The sequence below is a fragment of the Haliaeetus albicilla genome, chromosome 28 (assembly GCF_947461875.1).
Source record: "Haliaeetus albicilla chromosome 28, bHalAlb1.1, whole genome shotgun sequence".
Lineage (NCBI taxonomy): Eukaryota > Metazoa > Chordata > Aves > Accipitriformes > Accipitridae > Haliaeetus > Haliaeetus albicilla.
Window position 1 is genome coordinate 17,013,046 of NC_091510.1, and position 27,094 is coordinate 17,040,139.

Genomic DNA, 27,094 nt, shown 5'->3' on the forward strand with positions numbered 1-27,094 from the left:
TCTGTTAGTTGTATTTATGTAAAACTCCACCAAGTTTACCCATTTCTTATATGGTTTTCTTCTCCTATCCTGATAGGTAAAAGTGGTCATTTACTTTTTTTTTTCCTCCTCTCCAGTCTTGCAATTCAAATTTATGAGATTAATAGTGATGTTTTATTCATATGGGCTTTAAGACGGTACCTCACTACGGAAGACCTACAGACATTATCACTGTCGCTGACTAACTCTCCATTCCTACCACAAATATCCTTGTGGAACAAGGACTGACCTGTCCTTTACATTACAGTTTATGTTAAAAGTGAATCAAGTTACTTACTTCGTTCTGCTTTGTCTTTTTTGAACTGATAATAAATATCTGTGATGGAACATAGCAGCGCCTGCAGCCTTTCTGGACTAGAGTGACAAAAGGAAGAAAATGAGATATTTTACATATAAACTTAAGTACCTGTTAAAGAATTTTATGAACTACAACTCAATGTAGAATTCAATACATACTAGAACAATTAATAGTTACTCACTTTCTGTCTTTCGGATGCATGCCTTCCTGATTTGCCCAGGTGTCAGCCAGTAAGCCACCAGGAGAAAGTTTGGTTTTGATATCTTGAAGACTAGTTTCTATTGTGCCCTGAGAGCTGGAGAGCTATGTAAGAGCAAGAAAGTTCAATCTTACCACTGGGTAAAGTGAAAAATTACTTGAGGCTGAAAACAGACTGAGCACGTTAATACTATAGACCCATTTGTTTCACTAAAGAAACATGCCCAATTATCTGCCTAGGCTTTGCTAAAAGTAGATGAAGCATGGTATTATTAAAGAAAGAATCATCTTTGATGCAGGCATTTCTGTTAGTTAATATTTATTTTCTTTCAATAATAAGTTTCTACATTTCATATATTCCCTATTTACTTTTACACTTGTTCTTTTGGTTTGTTAAGAATTCGTATAATGACTATCCACATAATTCATACCTTTCTTTCTCCGCAGTCCATACAACCTTCAAAATAAAAATCCACTAATCACCTTTTGCTTTTAGAATGGAGGACTTTATACCTGCTCTCAAGACACCAGTGTGTAAAGTTATTTTCAATTTTTCCTTACATGTCTGGAAACATGATGGAAATTTCAAAGCAGATCACTCTGAAGTGTGTTTGTGTATGTATCATTTTAGAAAGCCAACAAAGTAGTTTAAAACTCTTTAAGGAAAGTGAAGAAAACTGCAAAGTGAAATATATTTCGTGGTTATAATTTTTCACTTGGGTATTTTAGAAAATGAGAATGTATTTTCAGAAACTTATTATTTTCACTACACTGGGCAAGTAAAAGGATTTACTGTTTTCAGAAAGATATCCACATCTCAGTATGGCCATTTTAACAACCTTTGGCAGGCTAGAAATTACTTTGAAAATTCAGAGTTGTTATTCACAGAAAAACCTGTGTTACCGTGTATTTGGCTTTTTCTTTAGAAACCCATTTTGAGAATGACACAGGCTTTGTAAGATACTTACACGCAACAGTTTTGTGTGTATCTCTGAAATTTCATCCACTTCTGATGCTTCCAAGTTAATCTGCATCAAATTCTCATATCTGACCACAAAAAAAGCACAGTTAAAGAAAATAAACAAGCAGTGAATACACTCAAAATATTCCTTGAATCTAGAGTGTAACAATAACTACCTTTTCTTTTATATGAAATACAGTATCTGTCAAGCAGCAACCATGAAACAGGACAACCTCAAGTGGCCATTAATAGTGGCAACATTTTAGTTATGAAAAAGAATTCCTTGAATTTTTTTCCTACATTTGAACTGTTAAAAAGAAGTTTGAAACTTCCTGACTTCTTTATTCTATTCTCATTAGTTGTACTCGACAGGCAGTGGAAAACTATTTCCTCTCATCTAATCACTTTTAAAAGGTTACCAAAGTTACTTAAAGTAGTCAATTACACACAACAAACTAATACTCCAGCGCACCAAAATGCTTTTCTGTGGAAACCTATTGGAAAGGCTGAGTTACCAAAACCTTAAAGGCTGGGTTAATAGCACCATCTGTTCATATTGATACTTTCCGTATGACCATAGCTCAAGTACCAAATAAATCATTCAGGACAGTATTTTTCCTGCTGAGTATCAGGCACATTTTCTTTTTAAAAACACCATCAAAACCAGCTCAGCTGCTTTCACAAAAATACATACTTTGCTCAAGTTCAATACTTTGTTTACCTTTTCAAATAAAAGTTTTGCATTGACATGCTTTGAAGCATAGCCTTGAAAAGGGAGGACAAACAAGAGGACATGTCCTTTGCTAACTCCATAAAAGTCTTCTGAAGTCAAATAAACTGAAAATCCTGCCCCTTCGTAAGAGGCCAAAAGACCACATGCAAACACGTAGCAAATTTCTGTTCACGTGAGAACTACTCCAGTTCACAAGTGAACATAAATTTTTTTTAATTGCTGCTCTGAGATACTGCTGAATGCACTAGAGTCACAAATCAGAACCTACAGTGGTTTATCCTGAGCTCTCAGAGGCTTTCTTTGGTGGGGACCTGGTGGAACGCAGGAAGAAGCTGTCTGAACCAAATACAGAGTGAACAAGAACCAGTCCTGTCAGCTAGCGTAAACTGTCTTGAAGATGAGTTTGGATTACAGCCCTAATGATCTGTAACTAGGCTACACAGGTATACTGTTATCTTGCTAGTTATCAACTTTGCTAGTTTCACTGGGTTTTTTGTGGTTTTTTTCTAAAGCAAGTACCTTAAAGCCCAGGTGTGTCAGTTTGTATATGTTGGGCACACACACAGCAAATCTGCCAAATCCTTGCGTATCCATAATTACTACATACAAGCTGTTCAATTTGGACATGTATAGCAGCTCCAACATGGCTTAAGTCTACCGTTAAGTCTGCTCTGAAAACCCAATGGCTCTACATGTGTGCATTAATCATCTTAATTAATCATCAAAACGCGGCATAACCCTCAGCAGCATTCAGTCAGCGGCGAGGCCAGCAGAGGCAACGGTAAGTTGGTGGCTAAGCGCTAGACTGAGGCGGACCGGGAGGTTCCCGAGGCCCAGGAGCGCTGGGGAAGAGCGGAGGGACCCGGCCAGAGCCAGCAGCTCTGGCGAGAGAGGCTGCCATGGGAGATTTAACCGGCCCCGAGGAGCGCCGGCGACCAGGAGCGCGGCACAGCAGTTCGTGCAGGCAGAGCGCGCAGGCAGGGCGCAGGCCTCGTCTTCCTCTTCCCAGATGGAGAAGGCTACTCAAGTGGTGAGCGTCGGCCCGGAGGAAGACCCAGGTATGGCTGCCACTCAGGTGAAAGCCATTGTTAGGAAAAATGTGGCAACGCAGACAGAGGTCCCATGTAAACGTGCAGCTGTCCAGGTCTCTGGCTGTAGGGAGTGCCTGAGTCTATCACTGATGACGGAGGGCAGCGGGGACACCTCTTGTGTGAGGTGTGACCAGGTGAACGATCTGCTCAGCCTGGTGGTAGAGCTGAAGGAGGAAGTGGAAAGGTTGAGGAATGTCAGGGAGTGTGAGAGGGAGATAGATTGGTGGGCCCACACCCTACCATCCCTGAGGCAGAGGCAGCAGGTGGAGGCTCCACAAGAAGCCGAGGTTCCCCTGCCCTCCTGCCACTGGGCAGGAGGGGACCTAAGAGATGGAGGGGAATGGATACAGGTCCCTGCTTGGGGAGGCAGGTGAGTCCCCTCCCGGTCTCCCTCACCTTCCCAGTTGCCTCTACACAATAGGTATGGGGCTCTGGAACTTGAGGACCAGGCCAGTGAAGATCAGGGTGTAGATGAAGTCCTATCTACGGAGGTGCCTAGGCCCAGTCGGGCAGCCCCACGCATTCTCACAGTCTCTGAAAAAAGGAAAAGGAGGGTAATTGTCGTAGGCGACTCCCTTCTGAGGGGGACAGAGGGCCCAATATGCAGTCCTGACCCATCCCACAGGGAAGTCTGCTGCCTCCCTGGGGCCCAGGTTAAAGACATCACCAGGAAACTCCCTGGTCTGGTTCAGACCTCTGATTATTACCCATTGCTGGTTGTGCAGGTTGGCAGTGATGAGACTGCAGAGAGAAATCCAAAGGCAATCAAAAGGGACTTCAGGGCACCAGGACAATTAGTGGAAGGATCGGGAGCACAGGTAGTGTTTTCCTCAATCCCTTCAGTGGCAGGGAAATACACTGAAAGGAACAGGAAAACACACCTAGTTAATACGTGGCTCAGAAGCTGGTGCCATCGGTGGAATTTTGGGTTTTTTTGATCATGGGGAGATTTACATGGCACCGGGCTTGCTAGCGACAGATGTTGTCCAGCTGTCTCAAAGGGGTAAAAGAATCCTCGCTCATGAGATGGCGGGGCTCATAGAGAGGGCTTTAAACTAGGTTCGAAGGGGGTAAGGGATAAAACTAGGTGCACCAGAGATGAGCCTGGGGGCAGCATGCCGATGTTAGGGGTGGATTTGATAACCCAGCTCAAATGCATCTATGCTAATGCACGAAGCATGGGCAATAAACAGAAGGAGCGGGAAGCCATCGTGCTGCAGGATATATCTATGACTTAGTTGCCATCATGGAAACATGGTGGGATGACTCCCATGACTGGAGTGCTGCAATGGATGGCTACAAGCTCTTCAGAAAGGATAGGCAAGGTAGAAGAGGTGGTGGGGTGGCTCTCTATGTCAGGGAATGTTTTGACTGTACAGAGCTACACGATTCTGATGACTAGGTGGAGTGCTTATGGGTGAGGATGAGAGGGAAAGCCAATAAGACAGATATTGTGCTGCGAGTCTGTTATAGACCACCCGACCAGGCTGAAGAGATGGATGAATCATTCTACAGCGGCTGGCAGTAGTCTCAGAATCGTGTGCCCTTGTCCTCGTGGGGGACTTTAACTTTCCAGACATCTGCTGGAAATACAACACAGCAGTGAGTAAACAGTCTAGGAGGTTCCTGGAGTGTGTGGAAGATAACTTCCTGACACAGCTGGTGGGTGAGCCAACCAGGGGAGGAGCCTTGCTAGATCTGTTGTTTACGAACAGGGAAGGACTGGTGGGAGGTGTGATGGTCAGAGGCCGTCTTGGGCTTAGTGACCATGAAATGATAGAATTTTCAATTCTTGGTGAGGCAAGGAAGGTGGTCAGCAAAACCACCACTATGGACTTCCAGAGGGCAAACTTTGGCCTCTTCAAGACACTGGTTGAGAGAGTCCCTTGGGAGACAGTCCTGAAGGGCAAAGGGGTCCAGGAGGGATGGACATTCTTTAAGAAGGAAATCTTAATGGCTCAGGACCAGGCCTGTGCCACAAGTCGAACCGCCGAGGAAAACGACCGGCCTGGCTGAACGGGGAGCTTTTGCTAGGAGTCAAGAAAAAAAAGATAGTTTATCATCTCTGGAGGAAAGGGCAGGCAACTTGGGAGGAGTACAGGGATCTTGTTAGATCATACAAAGAGAAAATTAGAAAGGCAAAAGCTCAGCTAGAACTAAGTCTGGCCACTATTGTAAGGGACAACAAAAAATGTTTTTACAAATATGTTAACAGTAAAAAGAATCCCAAGGAGAATATCATTCCTTTAATGGATACAGAAGGGAACGTAGCAACCAGAGATGAGGAAAAGGCTGAGGTACTTAATGCCTCCTTTGCCTCAGTCTTTAATAGTGAGTCCAGTTATCCCCAGGGTACTCCACCCCTCAAGCTGGAAGGTAAAGATGAACAGCAGAACATACCCCCCTTAATCCAAGAGGAAACAGTTACGGACCTACTACGCCATCTGGACACTCACAAATCTATGGGACCCGATGGGATCCATCCAAGAGTACTGAGGGAACTGGCGGAGGTCCTTGCCAAGCCACTCTCTATCCTCTATCAGCATTCCTGGTCAACAGGGGAGGTCCCAGAGGACTGGAGGCTTGCCAATGTGACTCCCATTTATAAGAAGGGTCGGAGGGGGGAATCCAGGGAACTACAAGCCTGTCAGCCTGACCTTGGTACCGGGGAAGATTATGGAACAGTTTGTCTTGAGAGCACTCACATGGCAGGTCCAGGATAAGAAGGGGATCAGGCCCAGTCAGCATGGGTTTACGAAAGGCAGGTCCTTCTTGACCAACCTGATCTCCTTCTATGACCAGGTGACCTGCCTAGTGGATAAGGGAAAGGCTGTGGATGTTATCTTCCTTGACTTCAGCAAGGCCTTTGACACTGTCTCTCATGGCATACTCCTTGAGAAACTGGCGTCTTGTGGCCTGGATGGGTGTACTCTTCACTGGGTGAAAAACTGGCTGGATGGTCGAGCCCAGAGGGTTGTGGCGAAATCCAGTTGGCAGTGGGTCACAAGTGGTGTTCCCCAGGGCTTGGTGTTTGGCCCCGTTCTGTTTAATATCTTTATTGAGGATTTGGATGAGGGGATTGAGTGCACCCTCAGCAAGCTTGCAGACAACACCAAGTTGGGACGCAGGGTCGATCTGCTGGAGGGTAGGGACGCTCTACAAAGAGATCTGGACAGGCTGCATCGATGGGCTGAGGCCAATCATATGAAGTTCAACAAGGCCAAGTGCCGGGTCCTGCACTTCGGTCACAGCAACCCCATGCAGCGCTACAGGCTTGGGGAAGAGTGGCTGGAAAGCTGCACAGCAGAGAAAGACCTGGGGGTGCTGGTTGACAGCCGGCTGAATATGAGCCAGCAGTGTGCCCAGGTGGCCAAGAAGGCCAACGGCATCCTGGCCTGTACCAGAAATAGTGCGGCCAGCAGGAGCAGGGAGGTGATTGTTGCCCTGTACTTGGCACTGGTGAGGCCGCACCTCGAGTCCTGTGCTCAGTTTTGGGCCCCTCACTACAGGAAAGACATTGAGGTGCTGGAGCGTGTTCAGAGAAGGGCAACCAAGTTGGTGAGGGACCTGGAGCACAAGTCTTATGAAGAGCAGCTGAGGGAATTGGGGCTGTTTAGTCTGGAGAAAAGGAGGCTGAGGGGAGACCTTATTGCTCTCTACAACTACCTGAAGGGGGGTTGTACTGAGGTGGGTGCTGGTCTCTTCTGTCAAGTAACTAGTGATAGGACAAGAGGAAATATCCTCAAGTTGCGCCAGGGGAGGTTTAGATTGGATATTAGGAAAAATGTCTTCACTGAAAGGGTTACCAAGCACTGGAACAGGCTGCCCAGGGAAGTGGTTGAGTCACCATCCCTGGAGGTATTCAAAAAGTGCATAGACAGGGTACTCCATAACATGGTTTAGTGGGCATCGTTGATGGTTGGACTTGATGATCTTGAAGGTCTTTTCCAACCTAAATGATTCTATAATTCTATGATCTTGTGGGCATCTGCACTGGAAGCAAATCTGGAGAATCCTATGACCAAGACAGCATTTGGGGGAGACTAGCAGTAGGTTGAACAGGAAAACAACTACCCATAGGAGAATCCTATGAGGAGCTGGGGTTTAAAGCTTGTATCAGACTGTGTAAGAATAACACACCTTAAAGACGGAGCTAATGCTAGTTCGTGGAAAGACTGAACAAAGCCCTGCAAGGACACCTTAGAAGTGGAAAAGAATATGACTGAGAATTGGACATTGAGTGAGACTCAGAGATGAAACAAAGATCGGGAGAGAGAAAAAATGAAACTTGGGAGGGAGAATTCAATGGTGCAATCCCATCTCCTACAGACAGCTCTTGACTGAAAGAGGTAGGGCAGGAGAGTCTGACCACCAGAAAACATTTGCTTCCTTGGAATGGAAGACAAAAGAAATAAGTGTCTTTTACAGTCTTTGAAACTTGGAAGTCTCCTATGCTAAAAGACAACAGTTCTTTAGTTGCTCCTTATTGTCCTGGGTTCAGCTGGGATAGAGTTAATTTTTTTTTACAGGAACCTGGGAGGTGGGGGGCATAGCTGGGGCAGCTGACCTGAACTGGCCAAGGAGCTATTCCATACCATGTGACATCATGCTCAGTATACAAAGGGGGAGCGGGCCGGGGGGTGGGCTCTTCTTTTCGGTGGGGGAAGTGGCGGAGCGTCGGGTCCCAGGTGGTGAGCAGTTGCACTGTGCATCACTCTTTTTGTATACTTTTTCATTAGTACCGTTGTTGTTGTTGCAATTTCTTTGTGTTGTTCCAGTAAACTGCCTTTATCTCAACCCTCGAGGTTCCAGGTTTGGTTTTTTTCCTCTCCTCCGTCTTCCCCCCTATCCCACCGGAGGGGGGCGGGAGGAGTGAGCGAGCGGCCGCGTGGTCCTTTGTTACCGGCTGGGCTGAAACCACGACACTTATTATAAATGTCAGTTTTAAAGAAAGCACTTTAAAAAACTTTCTACTGTATAGATCTAAATGGATCCATATGGGCAACAGTGAGATTCTGTGATACAGACCTCTGCCATTTGAATTAACCAAAATAGAAAAAAAACAACTTAATAGTCAGGCACTTAAAAAAAATGACAGAAGTAGAATTTCCTGTGCAATGTACTTTTGGCATCCCTATGTGCATGCACTGTGATCTAGTGATATCCTAATGCACCTTTGGTTCTTGGTGGTGGGGTTTTTTTTTCAGCTGCTCGATGTCATATTTCAACGTTAAAATTCTTTCCATGCTGTGAATGGGGCAGTATTTAAAGACATCCTTAATAAACACACACAAGCAAACTCAGTGACAAAGGCACTAAAGCACTAGTGAAAGGAAAGCTACTCGATTCTTTGTCCAGGCTTTATTATAGCTTCTAAAGTCAACAACAGCAAGCGAGCTGAGTCAGAAAGAATGGAGAAAAAGAACACATACAATTACTACTCTATAGTAATTACTTGTTCCCACTAGGTTAAGCAGCAAAATTAACACTCTAATTTGAGTAAAGCATATTACTAAATCTGCTTAAGTCACTGCCATCAGCAAAACCATGCTGATTCAGATTTAATTTTTATATGCAAAAACCCTGTAAATAAAATAACTTAAAATACCGCTGTCATTAAGGATGATGGTGAAAAAATCAATGCATACAGTGTAGTGCTTCTACTCACATTTTCTCAGTTTTCTCAATGTTTCTGCTGCAGAAATCCAGTCTGATGACAACCTCTGTCTTTTTATGAACCATTTCATTGTAATCATCCTTGATTATTTCACTGAAAAAGTGAAGCATTTGTCTATAACAATAAAGTATTCAACTGCTATCTTACCAGCAATCAGTAATACAATAATATACCTACAGTAATAACTGCTAGTAAAAATTGCTTTCAGTTAGAGATGCATTAGTATAATCCTCATATAAAACTATCCTGTGCAAGCTGCTCAATTGTACCTGCATGTTACCAGAGGTTAGACTTAAATTATTCACAGAAGAAAGTGAAGTTGTAAATACCTAAACCTTATTGCCAGAAAAGAAAGAAGGAAAATATTCAGAAAGCCTATTCATATTCAAGGGGTAAAGAAAACCTCCCAAGATACTGGGAGATCACAGAATTACATATTGATAATCAAGGCATATCTAAAAAAAAAAAAGTGCAATGAAATTCAATCAATTGCTTACATTAACCATCGTATTCCTTTTCGCATCAGCTCCTGGTAAAGTAGCAAAGAACTGGCAACTCTACAGGCATAACATACAATACCCGTCACTGCCTGATGGAAAAAACAAACAACATTAGTACTAATCTGGCATTCTCTTAACAATTGTTTCAAGTCAATTAATCACAACAAAGCAACACAGATTAATAAAAGAAAGAGCAACATGAAGATGGTAGTTTAAAATGCATAACTTTGCCCAAACTTTAGTCAGGAGATAACCAAACACTCATTATGGAGGCAGAGCTAAACATGGTAGTGAGTTTTTTCCAGTTATGCTGAAATATCTGTTAGAGATTAAAATAAGTCTCTTATAAACAAAAATGACACCACTTACTCTCAGGATTTACTTTAATTTCTGGAAAGTCACAAGTACATTTCTTCAGTAGTTTAGGAGTTAAACATATACATTAGAAGAAACTTGTAAAAAACAACACATTTTTAAATTCTAAGGCTAGGGACTCTCTTCATTCACCTAATTCCACTTACAAGTTGCTGCATTATTTAGAATTGTGAACAAATTTTCAGAAGTTATAACTTCCAATATTTTAAATAATTAATATCAACTGATGACTTTGTTTATTCATTTTAAAGACTTCTGGTATTCAAAGTTACATGCACTTTCAGGACTAGCATGCCTGAATACAAGGCTCCTCAGCAGGCAGTATTTTATAGGCATAGTATAAATGGTGGTCACAAAGTCAAAGCATGGCAATGCATACATTCAGTAGTTTTAGAAAAATGACCAAAAGAATGAAACATTCTCTACTTGTCTCCCACAGATTCTGAAAATTTGCAAGAGAGGCAAGAGAAATTCTACTCTTTTGCAGTCTCCTAGAGACTCCTCTCTATTCAGAGAAAGATGAAAGTTACTTTTCTTACATTAAGTTTTGTACCATCACAGGGGATGTTATGAATCTTTTAGCTAACTTCAGGACTCCAAAGTTGCAGGCTCCTTCCCCGCCATCACCGAATTATGCAGTAACAAAGCACATGGACTTTAGAAGGCTAGTTTTCTGAGTTTGCTTTTTTAAAAAATATACATACATACTTTGTATACAAAGTATGGCTTTAATATACTTTTGGAGCCCTTGTTAACAAATACATTTCTGCCAATCAGAATCCTCACTAGCATATTAAAAATAGATTCATTAATATTATTCATCTGAAAAACAAATAGCTTTCATTTCAGTATCATTATCTGAGACAGGTATACAAATTAAAAGAATAATTACTCACTTTAGCCATACTGGCATCCCCATCCAAATCATAACGTTGATGTACTTTAGGAAGTAAAACTGAAACATAAACCAAACGTCTGTATTTTCTTACTTTCCATAAGAGACTTTAAAAGTTCAGACTGTTTCCCCTCCCCACCCTGTACACGGTTTTTACGTGTGTCGACATGAATTTTCATCTAATCTGTTACTGCCAAGCCTTTTAATATCATGTGGTTCTCATGCACACCTTCAAAACCAGCCTTTGTCTTAAATGCTTTAAATAACTTGGTATCTTCAGCCAACTGTCCTTCCCTTCCTTTTCCTGAGTCACTTTTGAACATGCTGCACAGCACAGATTTCATGCAGGTCTTCACTAGTGATCCCTCTTCATTGAGAAAGCCAACCATTTATTTCTGCTCTTCAGCCCTATGCTTGTCCACATGGGAGACTGTTCCCTCTTATCCCATAGCTGCTTAGTTTCACTGAGACTTTTACGGGCAGGACTTCACCAAACAGCTTTTTGAAACCTAGGGTAGCCTCTATCAGCTGAATCTCCTTTGTTCTCATGCTCATTGACTCCTTCAGAAAGCTCTGGCACAATATAAAGGCCCTGTTGATCCTTCCACAAACAGCTCACCTACCCACACTCTTCAGCACCTCTGTGTGAGTGCCAGCTGGCCCAAGCAGTCAGTACGTAGCATATACCAACAAAAGCAATACTGACCTCTCATCTGGAGGCATGTCCTCCAGCTCATCTCTTATAAAAACAGCTCTGGCAGAGGGCCCTCTATAACCCTTTCAATGATAAATGGAAATGCAAAAACCTAATTTATTTTTTTTTTCTGTTATGGCATTACCTTATCTTCTAAGCAAAGGTAAGTTGTTAAGACCTCCTCTGTTAACTGAAAGGCTAACCACATTCATGACAAATAAAAAAGTAAAACTTGAATTTCCACTTAGTGAGTAAAGGAACAAAAGAACCAGCTTTGAATTACATTCTATAATGTTCCTTTCTACTTGTTAAAAGTGCCATGCTTCAAAAAATTTCAGAACTCCATATGCACCACTACATCTTAACACACAAATGCTCAAGTTCACAGCATTTGCTCATGTTCACAGCACAGGAACATTACAAGCAGCTACTGTTTCTGTAAAAATATGCTGGATACTCAGCATTTTCGGAAAAAAAAAAAATGGACTGCATACTTAGAACTTCAGGTATCAACAGAGAAAATTTTCAAACACTATTTCTAAGACATAACAGACATAAAAGGATAATTAAATAACCCAAACTATTTACAAAAGATAGCTATAAGAAAGGGGAAATGACTTCTATATACCTTCTTCGTAGATTAATCCGACAATGTTCACAGCCTCCCTGCTTACTACAAAGATAGGATTCTCCTCAGTTGTTCTGGGGAAGTGCTGTGCCAATCTGCCAGGCTCTAGTATTAAACGCCGACCTTCATATACCAGTTCTTGACTCTGAGATGGTATTTTTGTCTGTTTGTAGACCAACTCATGAAATATAGCAGCTCTATAATACAAACAATATATTCAGTAGTAGTTAAGACTCACTACAATACTTCAACAATTCAGATTTTGTATTACTTAAATAAAAATCCCTTTTACTTCTGATTAATTAATAACTTGTTTACACATAAAGCATTTGACTTACAAGCAGAACAAAAGGCAGCACACTGCCTAAGGCTCCAGGTTGCTCTGTTACAAAACTAAACGCTATTTCCTGCAAAATATCAAACTTCCCTTTCTACCTCTGATTTTCCACCAAAGCATGTCTGTGTAAACAAACTTGCTTTGGCCTGAAGTCTGAAAGTCAGTAAAAACAAGCAACACCAGATGAGAGGAAGGAAGCATACTTCGGTTTTCTCAGGGACACCCATTTCTTCAAAGGAGATGGATGGTCTCCCCAAGAGAAAAGTCTGGTGTTTTACAGGTCAAAAAGCACACACCTTAAATTCAGCCTGTAAACTAACAGACAGTCAGATTATCTCCTAAAACAGCAGTAATAAGGAAGACCAAAGACACTTTGGTATTTTATTTCCAGCAATCAATGGATACAAGGCATAAGAATTTATAACAAACTTTCCCCTCTACCCCCTCAAAACCCCCAACCACCAACCAAACAAACAAAACCTCCCACAAAGAAGAAAAAACCTTAAGCACACTAACAGGAAGGACCAGTTTGCCTCCTGCGTAGCACTAGTACACTGTCACTTCTTAATACTACAGCTAGTATATAAATAATCAGGTAAATAATAAAATAAAATTAAAAAAATAGCAGTTTGAGCTACAAGCAAGATTTGTTGCAAAAATAGTATTTGGGCTCTCTCAAAGCACAAATGACAGAAGAGAAAAGAAAAATTGGAAAAGGCCGGAACTGTATTTACACATTTGATGAAATAACTGTTTGCATATTAGAGAACAACAGATGCTCTGTATTATCTGTAATAAGGCAGAGAGAAGGCACTTATTTTTGTATCAAACTGTAAACCAGACTTTACAGCTTTTAACATCAGCACTTAATGACCATAAAGTGAACTCCATATAACTCTGGATCCTAAATTGTACTAATTACAACTTCAGAACCCCTGAGAGAGTTTTACATCAGACACAGATGATGTGCACATTTTGTATTCTTCAGGACAAGATAAGAAAAGCAAGAGCGGAACACAGTCTCTGGAAAGCTACTTTGTAAATAAGGTACATATACAAATGTGGGATGAGTTGGTAGCCATTATGAACACAGACATGATGTAACATGTCAAGGATTAAGTTTGTGTTCTGTCACTGATTAAGACCTAGTTTAAGATCAGTTGATTTGACCTTCAATGATTTTATTTTTATTTTTGGTCAACATGCTTCTATGCACTGTGACTACACAGGAGAATTACAAGCTTTCACTTCCCCAGATAAACCGCCAAGGAAAGGCTACTGAATTTGTATTTGTAACACTGGTGATCTGAGATCACAGTACCGTTTGCCCGAATAACAGCAAAGTAATGAAAATAGAGAGAACACTTACGTATTATAACTGTGAATATAAACTTTGTGCAAGGTCATCTGCTGTAGTGAAAAGATGTGGATTATTATTCGGTGCAGTACGTCACTCGTCTCTGCAAAGAACTGGTCAAACCCCCAGCATTTTTCCTGGTCTGCTTCAAGAATATTTGCAAGGACAGGTGTGAGCAGTACTTGCAGACCCCTAAAGGACACCAGGAAGAGATAAGACAACTTGGATCTATTTGGGTCTTTTTACCTTGTAACCACTTGCAATATTTCATTTGACTTGTCTCATGAATGCAAATCTATTATACCTTGAAGAACACTCCAATACTTTTTTTTTTTTCCCCTCTCCTGAACAACAAAACATTCAAGGGTAATGTCCATTGTTTTTCATTAATACACATACTTTATCTCTTTCCTTTTTAGGCTCAACTACCAAAATATTTTTGCCTTGGTATTTGACAAATTCCATGGGCATTGGAAAAATGGCATGCATTTTAAAAGTCTACATTGTAGAGTTAAGGTCACCTTCTACCACTGCTGGGCAGTAGTCTTTTACCCAGGTCACCCACACACTTACCACAGTTTATAACTTTGAAGGAAGCTACTGCCATTTATGGTTTGCTGGCTGAGCTGCTTGTGTGAGCACACTATGTTGCTTTCAGTCAAAATCAGCTGGGTTAGCAAAGACTCATTATTTAAATTGTCAACGCTAACAGAATTCATCCTGATTGAGATGGGGCTAAATAAGTACTCCATGCATACAGCTCAACTGCTGCAAAGAAAAATATGCAACTATTGCCTTACAGTCATTACTATTCTAGGACAAAAGGCAGCTTAAATTTCTTGTATTTCTACTTTGATAATCTGAATTGCAAGGAACTTTATAGATCCTACTCCTGTGTTATCATGAACAACTTCTTCGAAGTTTTAACATTATGTACACATCAAACCTGAATCCAGTGGTAAAACTGGCAACATTTTGAAGCAAGCTTCAGTGGCTTACAAGCACACTGATGGCCATGTTAGGGGTCAGTGGATGTTGTGCTCAAACTCACTTTAGTACTAAACATATAACAGTAAATACTGTTTAAATGCTACTTGAAAATATTACTGTAAACAGATGTTTAATGAAAAAATCTCTTCCTTTATTATTTCAAGCACTTCAATTATATGGAATAAGCAGAGGAAACAACTGAGCAGTATCATGAAAAATATATATAAATTGCAAGCTCTGCACACTATAAACTAATGAATTGATTTAAACCAGACTTTCACTCTACACCCCTTATGGATCTACATATTTGGCTTTCAGAAAAGTTTGTTTCTAGAGTCCGTTCACAGAACAATTTTTCTCCCTTTACCATAAAAGAGTATTAACTTTAAAGTACTGAAGAAGTCACAGGAAGATAAATAGGTAAATGGGTTACGGGAGGTGTTTTTTAAGATCATATTGAGATTAGATCTTCCATGGCTCTTCCTACTGAGTATTATGATGTATGAAGCAAAAAATATGATAATAAAAAAAATTTATAGATACTATGAGAATATGTTAAAATGTGCTGATGTGAATTTTCTTCTGGCAAAAATGCAAGTGTCTGAACTGTCTTTTCTTATTATTTCCTTCCTACTGCCTAATCTTTGTAATGTCTGAAGTCACCTTCTTGCAAGAAAGGGTGGCTGTCAATTCAAATTTTATTAAATCTTCATACTCTTTCCTAAGGGTGAAGAAAATATAGTAGTAATCTTTCTTCTACTCATACTGCTTCAGAATCCCAGGTGCTCATTTGTACATTAGCAGTCATAAAACTATTTGGACAGATGGGAAGAAAAAATACTTGGTAACTTAATAGTAGAATGTACTGATCTACTGAAGAATTCAAAGAAAACAACTGCAACAGTCAGATCTCTGTTCCAAAGACCCAATAGTGAGAGACTAACTGGAAAGGCACAATCAGGTAGCATCGAAACATTTTGTGAGAAGTTCGAACTTACTTTGAAAGACTACAAGAAACAGGCATCTCCCAACTCCATTCAATTGGTCCATTTTCTGCTTTCTGTATTCCAGAAATAGCACCAGAAGGCTTTCCAGTGATTATTTTATACCTGTGATACATTATAAAAATAATAGAGACTTCAGCTACTACCTCCCATACATACACAGATCTAGTAACTAATCCTCAGAGGGCTATCAATAATATAAATCTAAACAACAGGTTGGCCTAAATTTGTAGGTGGTGCAATAATTAGGAAGCTTCACTTACAAGCTGACAGAGAGTGGTGCTAAAATTGTAAACAATGAAAAGGAAACACTTTGGGCTATGTTGGAGAAGCAACTTTGTCCACCTCAGGTTTGGGAAAAATTTAGGAGAGATTTCAGGCATCACTGAAGGAAGCTGAAGTTTTTTCACGAGTGTTAATTAAAGTCAGATTTCCCAGGCAGTTCAATTTAGGCATTACAGGACTAACTTCTAGCGTGTTCCATGGCAAAAGATGACATTTAGCCACCACAAAGTCACTTGGGGATAAAGAAGGAACAGGATATGGGCTCTGAGAAATTAAGTTGGAAACATCTAGCAATTTGGATACAGTTTGGCATTGTCTAACTTTGTACTGAACAGGCTAGTATTTCTCATTAAATGAATCAGGAGCAATATGCTTTTTGCAACAGAAAATTTCAGTTGCGCTTTCTCTTTTTGGAGGACGAGCTACGTACAAAACATATGTTCCTTGCTTATCTCTCAAGCAGATACAACAACAAGAATGCCTGTGGGGTAACCACAGGATGGGCAGTTCCTTAAACTAAGAAAATTGCAGTCAGCTTTGCAAGGAGTACCAGAACAGAAATGATACTGGCCTATTAAAGTTCCCAATTACCACCTTGCTTTATTTTTTAAATGCAACACAAAGAACAACAACAAAATAGAACTAGACTAAGATGAAACAGAAATCAGTTCCAACCAGCATGTCATAGACACAACTTCTGTTTCCCATTCAGGAGCTACTCCTGTTACCTTCAGCCACAGTCCACAACTATGCTCCTCAAAAAATGTCAGTCTCATGGGTAGTGCATGCATTTCAAGACTGCCTGGGAAGACAATCATTTAAAGGACAACAAAAATTTGCAGAACTGAAAACCTGTTTCAGAATAACATAATTTCGCCTGAACATCCAAGTTATGTACACCACTCTGCAACAGATCAGCCTAGTGCCATGGTGAAGGAAAGATGTGTGGAAAAACATCAGTATTTTGGGGGAGCTCTGATGCTTAATTCAGGTCTTATGCTGCCACACAGTAAAATCTTTGGTGAAGCAGAATGTTTGTACTGGTTTTGGCTGGAATAGAGTTAATTTTCTTCATAGTAGCTCATATGGTGCTGTGTTTCAGATTTGTGACCAAAACAGTGTTGGTAACACAAGGCTGTTTTAGCCACTGCTGAGCAGTGCTTACACAGCATCAAGGCCTTTTCTACTTCTCACACTGCCCCGCCAGTAGGTAGGCTGGGGGCAGGAAAGAAGCTGGAAGGGGACACGGCCAGGACAGCTGACCCCAAGGGATATTCCCTACCATATGACATCATGCTCAGCAATAAAAGCTGCCGGGGGCAAATTTGCCAGGGTGGCAGTTGGTCAGGGACTGACTGAGCATCAGCTGGCTGGTGGTGAGCAACTGGGGTTTTTTGCATCACTTGTTTTTCTTGGTTTTGTTTTCCTTTGGGTTTAGGGGTGGAGTTTTTTTGTTGGCCTTTTTTTTTTTTTTTTTTTTTTTACTTATTAAACTGTCTTTTATCTCAGCCCACAAGTTTTCACACTTTACCCTTCCAATTCTCTTCCCCATCCCACTGCAGGGGAGTGAGCAAACAGCTGTGTGGTGCTCAGCTGCCTAATGGAGTTAAACCACAACAAATTTAAAGAACGTTTTTCCTTAAATATTTTTACTATTTTAATGTTTACTGTGTGTGTGTAGGATTTCTTGTTAAAAAGCATTTCATGGACTGACTTAATTTACGAACAGATAAAATTCTCATTCTAAATTACCTACATCACTTCCTTGTTTCTACGAGGTCCTTCAAAAGGTCGGAAAGGCAAACTCCCTGTTGCAGCGTGGTAAAAGGTCACCCCTATGCTCCATAGATCAACTGTTGCTCCGTACTTTTTCTGATGTTCTTTCCTCAAAACTGCTCGCTCATACATATCAGGATGCTAAAAAGAAAAAAAACAGAAAAAAGAAGTTAGAATTGCTTTATGCACAACATAAAGAACAAAAACCTGATCTGTCATTTCACAGCAAGATAATTTGCCATTCTAAACTTCCAGCATTTTAATCAAAAGGCAAAGTTAGCTTCATCATAGAATTTGCTTCAAGTTATTCTGACAGAGCATCACAAAAGTGTTCATAGGTATGATAGCCTCTTTTATTAAAGGTTTGCAAAAAATACTTGAAAATTTAGCTAAAGATTGACTACTAGAATAAAACACCACTGAAGAAGAAGAGAAAGCCAGTATTCCTCCAGATGATTTTGAAACAACAGAAACCAAACTGGAAAAAGATCCATAGCAGAGGAGAACATCAGTTATGATACTACATGTGGGAAAACGTGGGAGGAAGAAAATTATGCCTAAGATGCTTGTATTGATGCTTCCCTGCCTGCCTCTCTTTGGTTAGCTAAGATATCAAGTGAATCTTAACTACACCTAGCATCATCCAAGTAGCTCAAATACAAACTGAAAAACACCTACAGAGATAAAGGCAGACATTCATAACTAAAATACTGTTGTTCTTTCTTTCACACAAGGAAACAGTGGAAGTTAGACCTGGAAATTATTTTAAGGCTACTGTGCTCAGCAGAACAACTGGCATGACCCAAGGTGAAAAGGGTGGAAAGTTATAAAAAAAAAATTATAATACAAAGGTTTAAATACTAATTTCCACAGTCTGACCTTCACCTATTCAACTCTCATCACAAAGGGCCCTGGACTTCAAACACTTCAACAGAAAGTGAAATCATATGGGCTTACTAAATACTCTTCTGTGCCATAAAGAGAAACAAATTGTTCATCATCTTCAAGTTCTCTTGCAGCACCAAAGTCTGTAAGTTTGTAAACAGACTGACCATCTTCACCTATAACACGCATTATATTGCCTGGTTTGATGTCACGGTGCACTATTCCATTCTCCCGGAGATGATTCATCCCAGCCACTTAAAAACAAAACAAAACAAAACCCCACAGAATTTATGTACACAACTTGACACAGACTGCACAAGCACTGAATTGTAACTGAGGCTAGGAAGATATATGTGTTTACTTTCTCACTGGGAAATGTGAATAAGAAGGGACATTTGATTAAGACCAGGACCAGAGGATATTCTAAGCATTTTTGTGTTTTTTTCTTTTTCTTTCAAACAGCTAAATTACAGTATTTCTTGCTCTCAGCAAGATTTTTCCCATAAAGTAATGGAGAATAATATTATAACAGGCAGACACAGATAAACCTCATTATTTTTCTGATTTACTCTTCTGAGATTAATTATCACTAGGAATCAGTCCAACAAGTGACAAATAATCTTGAAACAAACAAACAAAAAAGAATTATAGGAATTATAGCTTTAAACAGAAATGGCTTCTTAATGCAGCTATCTATACCAACAGACATAAATAAAAGATGTGACTACTTATGACCATATTAATTTGTTCAATTAGTTGACAGTCATTCAAATTCCTCATCTCTTGCTTTTTCACAATAAACAGAACAAGTATGAGCTCGTTTCAGTCAACGAATTAGACCAAAGAGCAAAGTCTACATACCCACATCTCTCAAAACAATTAAGAACTCAGACTCTGGCAAACCAAAGGCATTAGACGGCTCCTCTAAAACTGTATACAAACTCCCACATGGACAAAATTCCATAATTAGTACTTTGTGTCTAGTTGTTGTCTGGAAAAAAATTAAAAAAGATAAGTCTGTGAGCATTGTGAAAACAATGTCAGAAATTACATATAACCACAGGATCTTACTTTAAAAAAAAAAAAAAGTAGTTCTGTAGCTAGATCATAAATCCCATTCTGGTGATCATCTTCAAAAGAAGCGCAGGTGAATTTTTATACTGTTTTATGTATTCTAACTTGGAGAGGGGGAAAAATTGAGAAAGCCTCAAATTCTAGGCACTTAGAGGGTTGACAGCAGTATTGATAGTTGGACAAATGACAAACTACAGCACAGAAGAGCAGAAAGCAGCAATTGTCCTTCTTCCCTCTTTACTAATCTCAGCATCTGGGTCATTTCAACTGATCAGTCTTAGTTTCAGCACAACTACTGCAGTTCATATAAACACACAGTTCTACATGTCCTACGTCATTATTTTAGTTGGCTGCAAAGCAAAAGCATAAAGTTGTCAGGATTACTGTAACAGTTCCAACTATCAGTATGTATTAAATATTCATACAGGTAGATAGTTTAAAAATTCTAATTCAAGACAAAGCTTAGGACAGTGGCTTCTCAGGATGGCTTTGAAGAATCATAACCTGTGCCTAACCACCGAAAGCGAGCATATTCTTTCAAAAACAACAACAAAAAAGAAAGAAAAACAAAAAATGCTAGTGATTGGGTCAGAGTATTTATATCATCATACATGTTACTGTTCTTTAAAAATATAACTTTATCCTCTATAGTTAAGGATAAAGCAAAAAGACAGTTACTGTGGTTACTACTATACATCTCAGATCACAAGTACAACAATTCATTACCTCTTCTTCGATGGCAAACAATTTGACAATGTTCTTATGATTTAGTTTCTTCAATACTTCAAACTCTCGCATCTGAACATCCACAGGACGAAGGAAACTTATACTGTTAAATACTTTGACAGCGTATAAATCCCCAGTTTTCTGTTCAAACAAACAAATTACTAATCAAACAGAAGCATAAGACTGTAAATGCACACATATCCATTATCCAAGCATTTTGAGATCTGTTGTTCATACAAGCATACCCAGATTGGAAATAGTTCAAAATAGTATTTTGTGTTAAAGTGGAAATTAAGATTCTACTAAAAATATTAAGTATATACTGGTTTAGTTTAATATAGACTAGAAGCACACAGACTAGCAGAATGGAAACGCAACATTAGCCCACAAAAATCTAAGTGCTTTTAAAAAAAGAACAGTTAGCATAAGAAAGGCTACACATTTAAGAAGGACCCATAAACTTAGCTGAAAAATAATTTTTTCAGCAAGAGGTAAGCCACTTGCACAAATCAGTAAGAGACACGCAGATACTACAGTTGAGAATCTTGGCTGGCTTAAGTTAAGAGATGACTTTTGGAAGCTGAACGTTGCTCTCTTCTTCTTTATTGTTCTGTTGATACTGATAAAGCAGTATTTGTTTTTTCAAAGGCGGCAGCATTGAGTACTACATACCACTCATGCAAAATCCTGAAGCAATTCAAACCCACATAAGTGACAGGAGCAGTCGTGAGCTTAATCAGAGACTTAAGTTCTCAAGTGGGACCAAGCCCCAGCATGCTCAGGCACCCACAGCACCAGCTGAGAGTGCAACGTACCTCCCTGCGCCCACTCTACGAATATGCTTGCATTAGCAGTCTTGTGCGTGACAGACTGTCTATGGACAAAGCCTTCCTGCGCTTAGACTAGGTGTGCTGTACAGCACACTTACATGCACTACTGCTGCCTGGGTAAAAGTTTTCTCCCGTTGACAACGAGCTGCAGGTCATGCGCTCAGACTAGTGAAGGTGATGAGAGGTGCAACCATGAAACCATAAGCTTTACAGAGGAATCATTCCGTGTTGAAATTCACTCGCCCAGAAAAGCACATTAACTGCTGAACTATTGCTTAGCGTTGCTCCACAGTTAAATGTGGAATACAGAAAACACTGTAGCTTATATATAACTTCATACTGATTTCACACAGACTGTCATTACCATAAGGGAAGATCACTTTCACAACTAGGCTTATCTTCATTCTGTGAGACATACCGTGAAATTCATAGGAATAGAATGACCTACACAAATAAGGTCATTTTAGCCCCTCACTCAGGTTACAACATACACATCAGCATATCATTTACATAGCAAAACTGCTCAAAGATGTACTATTTTGTACTGATTACTCAAGGCATGTCACCAAGAAGATGGTGTCCTATACATGTAGGAAGCATTGACTTATGGACAAAGACTAACAGCAACTTCATCCAATATGATAATATGTTAAGAACATTTCACTTACGGTACAAAATCATAAAAATGAGTTTTAAAAGAACAGGGAAAAACTATGAAAAGAGAACTTAGCAAAGATGAAAATAACATATCATGTAATAAAAACTGATAAGACTTTTATTCCTATTTAAATTCTTAAGCAAGGAGTATTTTTTCCATAAAACTGAAGAGTGGAGGAATGAAGAATTAATAATGGTTAATATTTTACAAGGACAAATAATACAATATTGAAAACAAATCCTCAGAAATAACTGTATAGAACTCTAACTGAATGGATGTTTATTAAAAATTAAAAACTAAGTATGAATAGTTACAAAGATATATTTGCTTTAGGCCCAAGTCTTGAACTGGTTTTCGTTGATTTCACGATGCTACTCACATATGAAAAAATTTCAATTTTAGATGTTGCTCAGATTAGTAATTCCTTACAAACCTTATGTCGTCCCCGGAAAACATTTGCAGTAGCTCCTTGTCCTAGAATGTCAGACAACAGCCAGAGGTAATTCGAAGTGCTCTGCATCTTTGCTCTTTGATGAGACAGTTTTCTTTTTCACCTTAAAAACAAAAGGTTAAATATAGTGAATTATAATTTAGTAAAATACTTGAACAGGACTTACTTTAATTAGAAAGAAAAAAAAACCCACAACCCAACCACAACTCCAAAGACACACAGAAATAATTAAGAACAACCAAGTAGAAGAATAAGAGGTGAAACAAAGAAACAAGCTCAACAATCAAAACTAATGCCATAGACACAACACCTCTCTGCATTTGAGGTCTTTACTCCCCAAACTTTGTTGGAAAATACAACTGGAAAAGTGAAAGCTTTATAATCCGTTTTCTGATGTACACAGGTGTTTAAATGATACAGTAACAAAAACTACAGGAAAGAGTCAAAAGCACGTGCACAAGGTCTTTTGAAAATAAGCAAGACCTGCAATCGAATTCCATTATTTGGTATATACGCCAAAGAACAGGCATCAGAGATAACGGCAGATGGGTATACGGATCTTTTAGATCCCTTTGGCTCTGGAAGCTGCACTTCAGTACAACTGTAAAGGAACTCGACTAACTACTTACAAAAAACTATTTTTACATAAGCTAGATAAAAGTCACAATTAAGACAAGTATTTTCAGCTACTTTCTTCATCCACCAATTACTACAGGAAAAAATAAAGGGACATTTCTCTCATTTCTAAAATTCTACGTTTGGTACATCACATCATTTCTAGACAGACAGCCTAGCTTCGCCACCCTCCCTGAAATGTAAACTGTCAGATACTCAGGTCTTCACAGATCCAAAAGAAAGAGGAAAAAAAAGTTAGATTAAATTAAAACAATTAAAAAAACATTAGAACTACCAGATTTCTCCCCTTGCAGGAACAGCAGGAGCTGCAGGTGAATACCCTTGCCTTTTTGGTTTAATTAAAGCAGTGATTTTGCCATTAAATCTAGCGAAAGGCTCTAAGATCAAAGACGTAGCTTCCTAGATCTAAAGCATCTTGAGATCAAAACGGCAACCGGACCAGGGGAAGGTCCTGCAGCAGCAGCCGCCTTTCCTCACAGCCTGGCAGGGGACCCTGCATCTGCCCCTGTTAACTGGCAAGAAACAGCTAACGGATCCTCAAACAAAACAAAAAAGCCTTTCCTGTAACTCCCAGAGGAAGAGGTATGACAGAATTTCCCATGGATGTCTATGACAAGAAGGTGGCTCACACTTTGTGAGAGCTCCCTGGCGCAGAGGATGACACCAGAGGAGCCCAACAGCCTGCACCGCTCCGCCGGCCACCCCAGCACCCTCCGCCCGTCCTGCTCCGGCACCCGCCTTTGCGCTGCTCCTGATCCGACCCACACCATGCCGCAGAGACCCCCACATTTGCTCGTGACTTTGAATGCATTCCTCTATCCATAGTGACTGCGGACTTCATACTTTCATTTCGCTGTGCGCTCATGTAAGATGTGGAGTTTCTCGCAAAGGTGTCCCAAAACACCCGGGCAATGACATGTAGCATACAGAACTCAACGACGCAATGCAAAGACCTGACATTACTCTAAACTAAATTCAAAGCCATGCAGCAACACCATTTGTAAAATCTAGATAAAGTTCTTAATGCCTAGAGAAGGGAAGAAAGGTTTTTAATCTCAAATTCGAACCAAAAAAACCCCCCACCACTCCCCAAACCCTTACAATTCTCAGTTAACTCTGACTAGGCAATTTACAGTAGCAGAATAAGATAACTTCTCCCAGCTGGCAATTACTGTAGATACCAAAGAGCTACATATGATGCAGACATAGAAGGTAAGGAAGAGGTCTGCAACGAAATATTGCACAGCCCACTCTGTAAACCATTTTTTAAATCTCCAAATTAAAAAATTCCTCGTAATTAAAACCCTGTTTGTAACAAGCCAGCTGGCACATTACCAACAAACATGTATTTTGTCATTTATTTCAAAGCAACATTCATTAGATTCATACCAAGACGCAGAAACATAATGAAACCTTTCTAAGCAGACAGAAAGCGTGCAGAAGGATCAAGTAAACACAAAGTTTCTTCACTGACATCTGTTCAAATACTAAAAATTTTAGCAGCCTATTAGAGACTGAATTATGATGTTGCCCAAAGTGATAAAGGTGAGGTAGCTTATATATGAGATCAACTCTCTTCCTTCACAATTCCTAATTAAATTTGCTTGAAGGTCAATGGGTGAAAACAAAACAAAAAGTGACAGATGAGCTTGAATATCATTCAATGGATTTAAAAAAAACAAACTAGCAAGTCACTAACGAGTTCTCAAGGTCTCGTTTTTTCCACTTGCAAAACTACAGATACAATTATGCCAGTATGAATCCCAGGGTACATATCCAGTGCCAAACCAAAGTCAATGTTGCACTATTCCACTTTTTTTATCAAAACAGTATTTTTATAATAATAACAAAGTCTACACTCTTTTGGCAGAGTCTTCACTTTTAAGGCATAAAGTCTCATTCACCTTTAGTTTTAATGTTCAAATTATAATAATTTGATTCAATAACTTATATTTAGACCTCCTTTGATTTAATACCTTTCCTTTCTTAGACTGATTCAGAACTCATCTTTGCTAAACACTCAGCACGACCATTTTTCTTTTCATATCTTCCATTATCTTCCTCAATCTATTCACTAAGAGTTTCATACTGAAAAAAAAAATGGATCTCTAACCGTAAAACTGGTCCTGTCACTAGATTTAATGCTTAACTTTCTGTTTCTTCAAATCGCACTCATGTAGTATCAGACTTAATGACCAGGAGTCAGAAGTTCCTCACATATATCTAAATGTATCTCTCCCACCACCAGGTTGATTGTCCCCCATGACTCATTAGCATTTCAAGGGCTAGGGGCTGCTTTTGGGGTTTGGGGTTCTTTTTTGAGTATTTTTCTGCTTCTGGCGATGCTACTACTTCTTTGTCAGCAGGGGGAATTGTAAGAGAAAAAGACTGCATTTGCTAATGCGATTTTTTTTTTTTTTAAACTCGCGATACTTTGAAGCAGGAGTATTGACTGCTTCCAATTAATACGAAGAAGTCTGCTGTTACCTCCGGCAGGTGGGACACGCACAGAAAGCAGGTACTTCCCCTGTTAACAGCTGCAGTATACAAGCTCACCAGGCAAGCAGGGACAGAAGATGAAGGGAAGGCTCTTCCAGTCTACAGGCAAGATCCTATATGCCACCAAAGCCGACAGGCAAGGTGCCGGGGTTCCGAACAAAGGTTACGTTAGCGTCATATGGTCTGGTAAACATAAGGGTTTTATACTTTCTGCACGCCCTCTCTTAACGCCTAGGAAGGAAGTTTCTCCCCCCGAAGTTCCTCCTTCCTACCCCCCCGTTCTTCGGCCAACCTCCTTCCGGGAGCTTCCAGCCCAACACCGACCGTCCCATTACCGAAACGCCCTGCCCTGGGCCGCACAAGCTGCTGCCTGAACCCAGGCGAAGCCCCGCAGGCCCCCAGAGGCCCGCGACGCCAGCGGCAAGCCTGGCTCCGGCGCTGCTCTCGGCGCTTCCAGCCCGCCACGGGGGAAGAGGACTCCCCGGCCTCGGCCTCGGCCTCGGCCCCGGCCCGGGCCGGCGGCTCCCGCCGGGCCGCAGAGGCCACGGGCTGGCCCCGGCGACGCAGCCCCACGCCCGGGAAGGTGGGGCAGGGCGGGCAGAGCGCCGGAGCTCCGCTCGGCAACAGGACAGCCTTCCCGAGGTAGAAAGTTTAGCAACTCCCACACCCGCGAAGGCGACGCGGCCGCCTGAGGAAAGCTGCGGACAGACCGCTACCAAACGCACGCCTCCCCCGGCTTCCCCCCCGCCCCCTCCCGTTACAATCGCAGTTCCGACGGGTCGCACCAGCCGCGACCTCCCGACATGCGCGGGGACGGAACTCAGCGAGACCGGGGCAGGGACGAGCCCCAGGCGCGCCGCCGAGGCCGCAGGCCGGCCGCCGCCGCCTCGTCCCCTCCCCGGGCGGGGGCCGGGCCCGCTGCCGCCTCAGGGGGGGGGCTCCGCCGCCGCCGCCCGCGACGCTTCTGCGGCAGCTGCCGGGAAGGCCCCGCCGCCGCCCCGGGAAACCGAAACCACCTCGCCCCGCCGGCGGCGGCGGCGCGGAGGGGAAGCGGCTCCCGCCGCCGCCCACCGCGGCTGCGGCGCGGCTCGGCGCGGCGCGGCCTCCCCCCACCCCGCCCCGCCCTGCCCGCCGGCCCCGACCCCACGCACCGAGCCGCCTCTCGCCCTGCCTGCCCGGCGCACCGGCCGCTTCCGGCTTCCTGCAGCGGCGCCGGGGAGGGCGGAGCGGCAACAAGCGCCGCCTCGGCGGCCGCCGCCTCCCGGCCCTTCCCCGCCCGGAGGTGGCCGGCGGGGCGGCGAGGTGCGGGCAGGGCCGGCGGGCCGGCTGGCGGGGCGCGGCGCGGCCCCCGAGGCGAGGGAGGGGACGGCGAAACCGGGAAGGGCCTGCGAGGCGTCCAGGAGCGGGAGCGGGCTGGCCCCGAGCGGTGGTCGCGCCGGGCGTTCCGGCCGCTCCGACGCTCGGAACGAGCTCGGGCCGGCGCCGGGCAGCGTCCCC

The 27,094-nt window shown here is 41.7% G+C and overlaps 1 protein-coding gene across 3 annotated transcripts in view; it reads right to left on the bottom strand.

Moving 5' to 3' along the window:
• TBK1 (TANK binding kinase 1) overlaps positions 1–26,838 on the bottom strand; it is a 34,911-nt gene extending 8,073 nt beyond the window's left edge. The window contains exons 1-15 of one of the 3 annotated variants that reach the window (XM_069773601.1): positions 26,749–26,838; positions 22,445–22,565; positions 20,524–20,664; positions 19,585–19,714; positions 18,796–18,977; positions 17,819–17,979; positions 15,772–15,882; positions 13,796–13,975; positions 12,090–12,286; positions 10,769–10,827; positions 9,495–9,586; positions 8,989–9,090; positions 1,504–1,582; positions 519–640; positions 317–393 (exon numbers count right to left, since the gene is read on the bottom strand). In XM_069773601.1, the coding sequence (XP_069629702.1) occupies positions 317–393; positions 519–640; positions 1,504–1,582; positions 8,989–9,090; positions 9,495–9,586; positions 10,769–10,827; positions 12,090–12,286; positions 13,796–13,975; positions 15,772–15,882; positions 17,819–17,979; positions 18,796–18,977; positions 19,585–19,714; positions 20,524–20,664; positions 22,445–22,531 (1,720 nt within the window). In that variant the 5' untranslated portion in view covers positions 22,532–22,565; positions 26,749–26,838. Of the gene's footprint in view, positions 1–316; positions 394–518; positions 641–1,503; positions 1,583–8,988; positions 9,091–9,494; positions 9,587–10,768; positions 10,828–12,089; positions 12,287–13,795; positions 13,976–15,771; positions 15,883–17,818; positions 17,980–18,795; positions 18,978–19,584; positions 19,715–20,523; positions 20,665–22,444; positions 22,566–25,654; positions 26,323–26,382; positions 26,653–26,748 lie in introns of those variants that run through there. The other 2 variants (XM_069773603.1, XM_069773602.1) reach the window with 2 other exon arrangements.
• Positions 26,839–27,094: the final 256 nt, after the last annotated feature.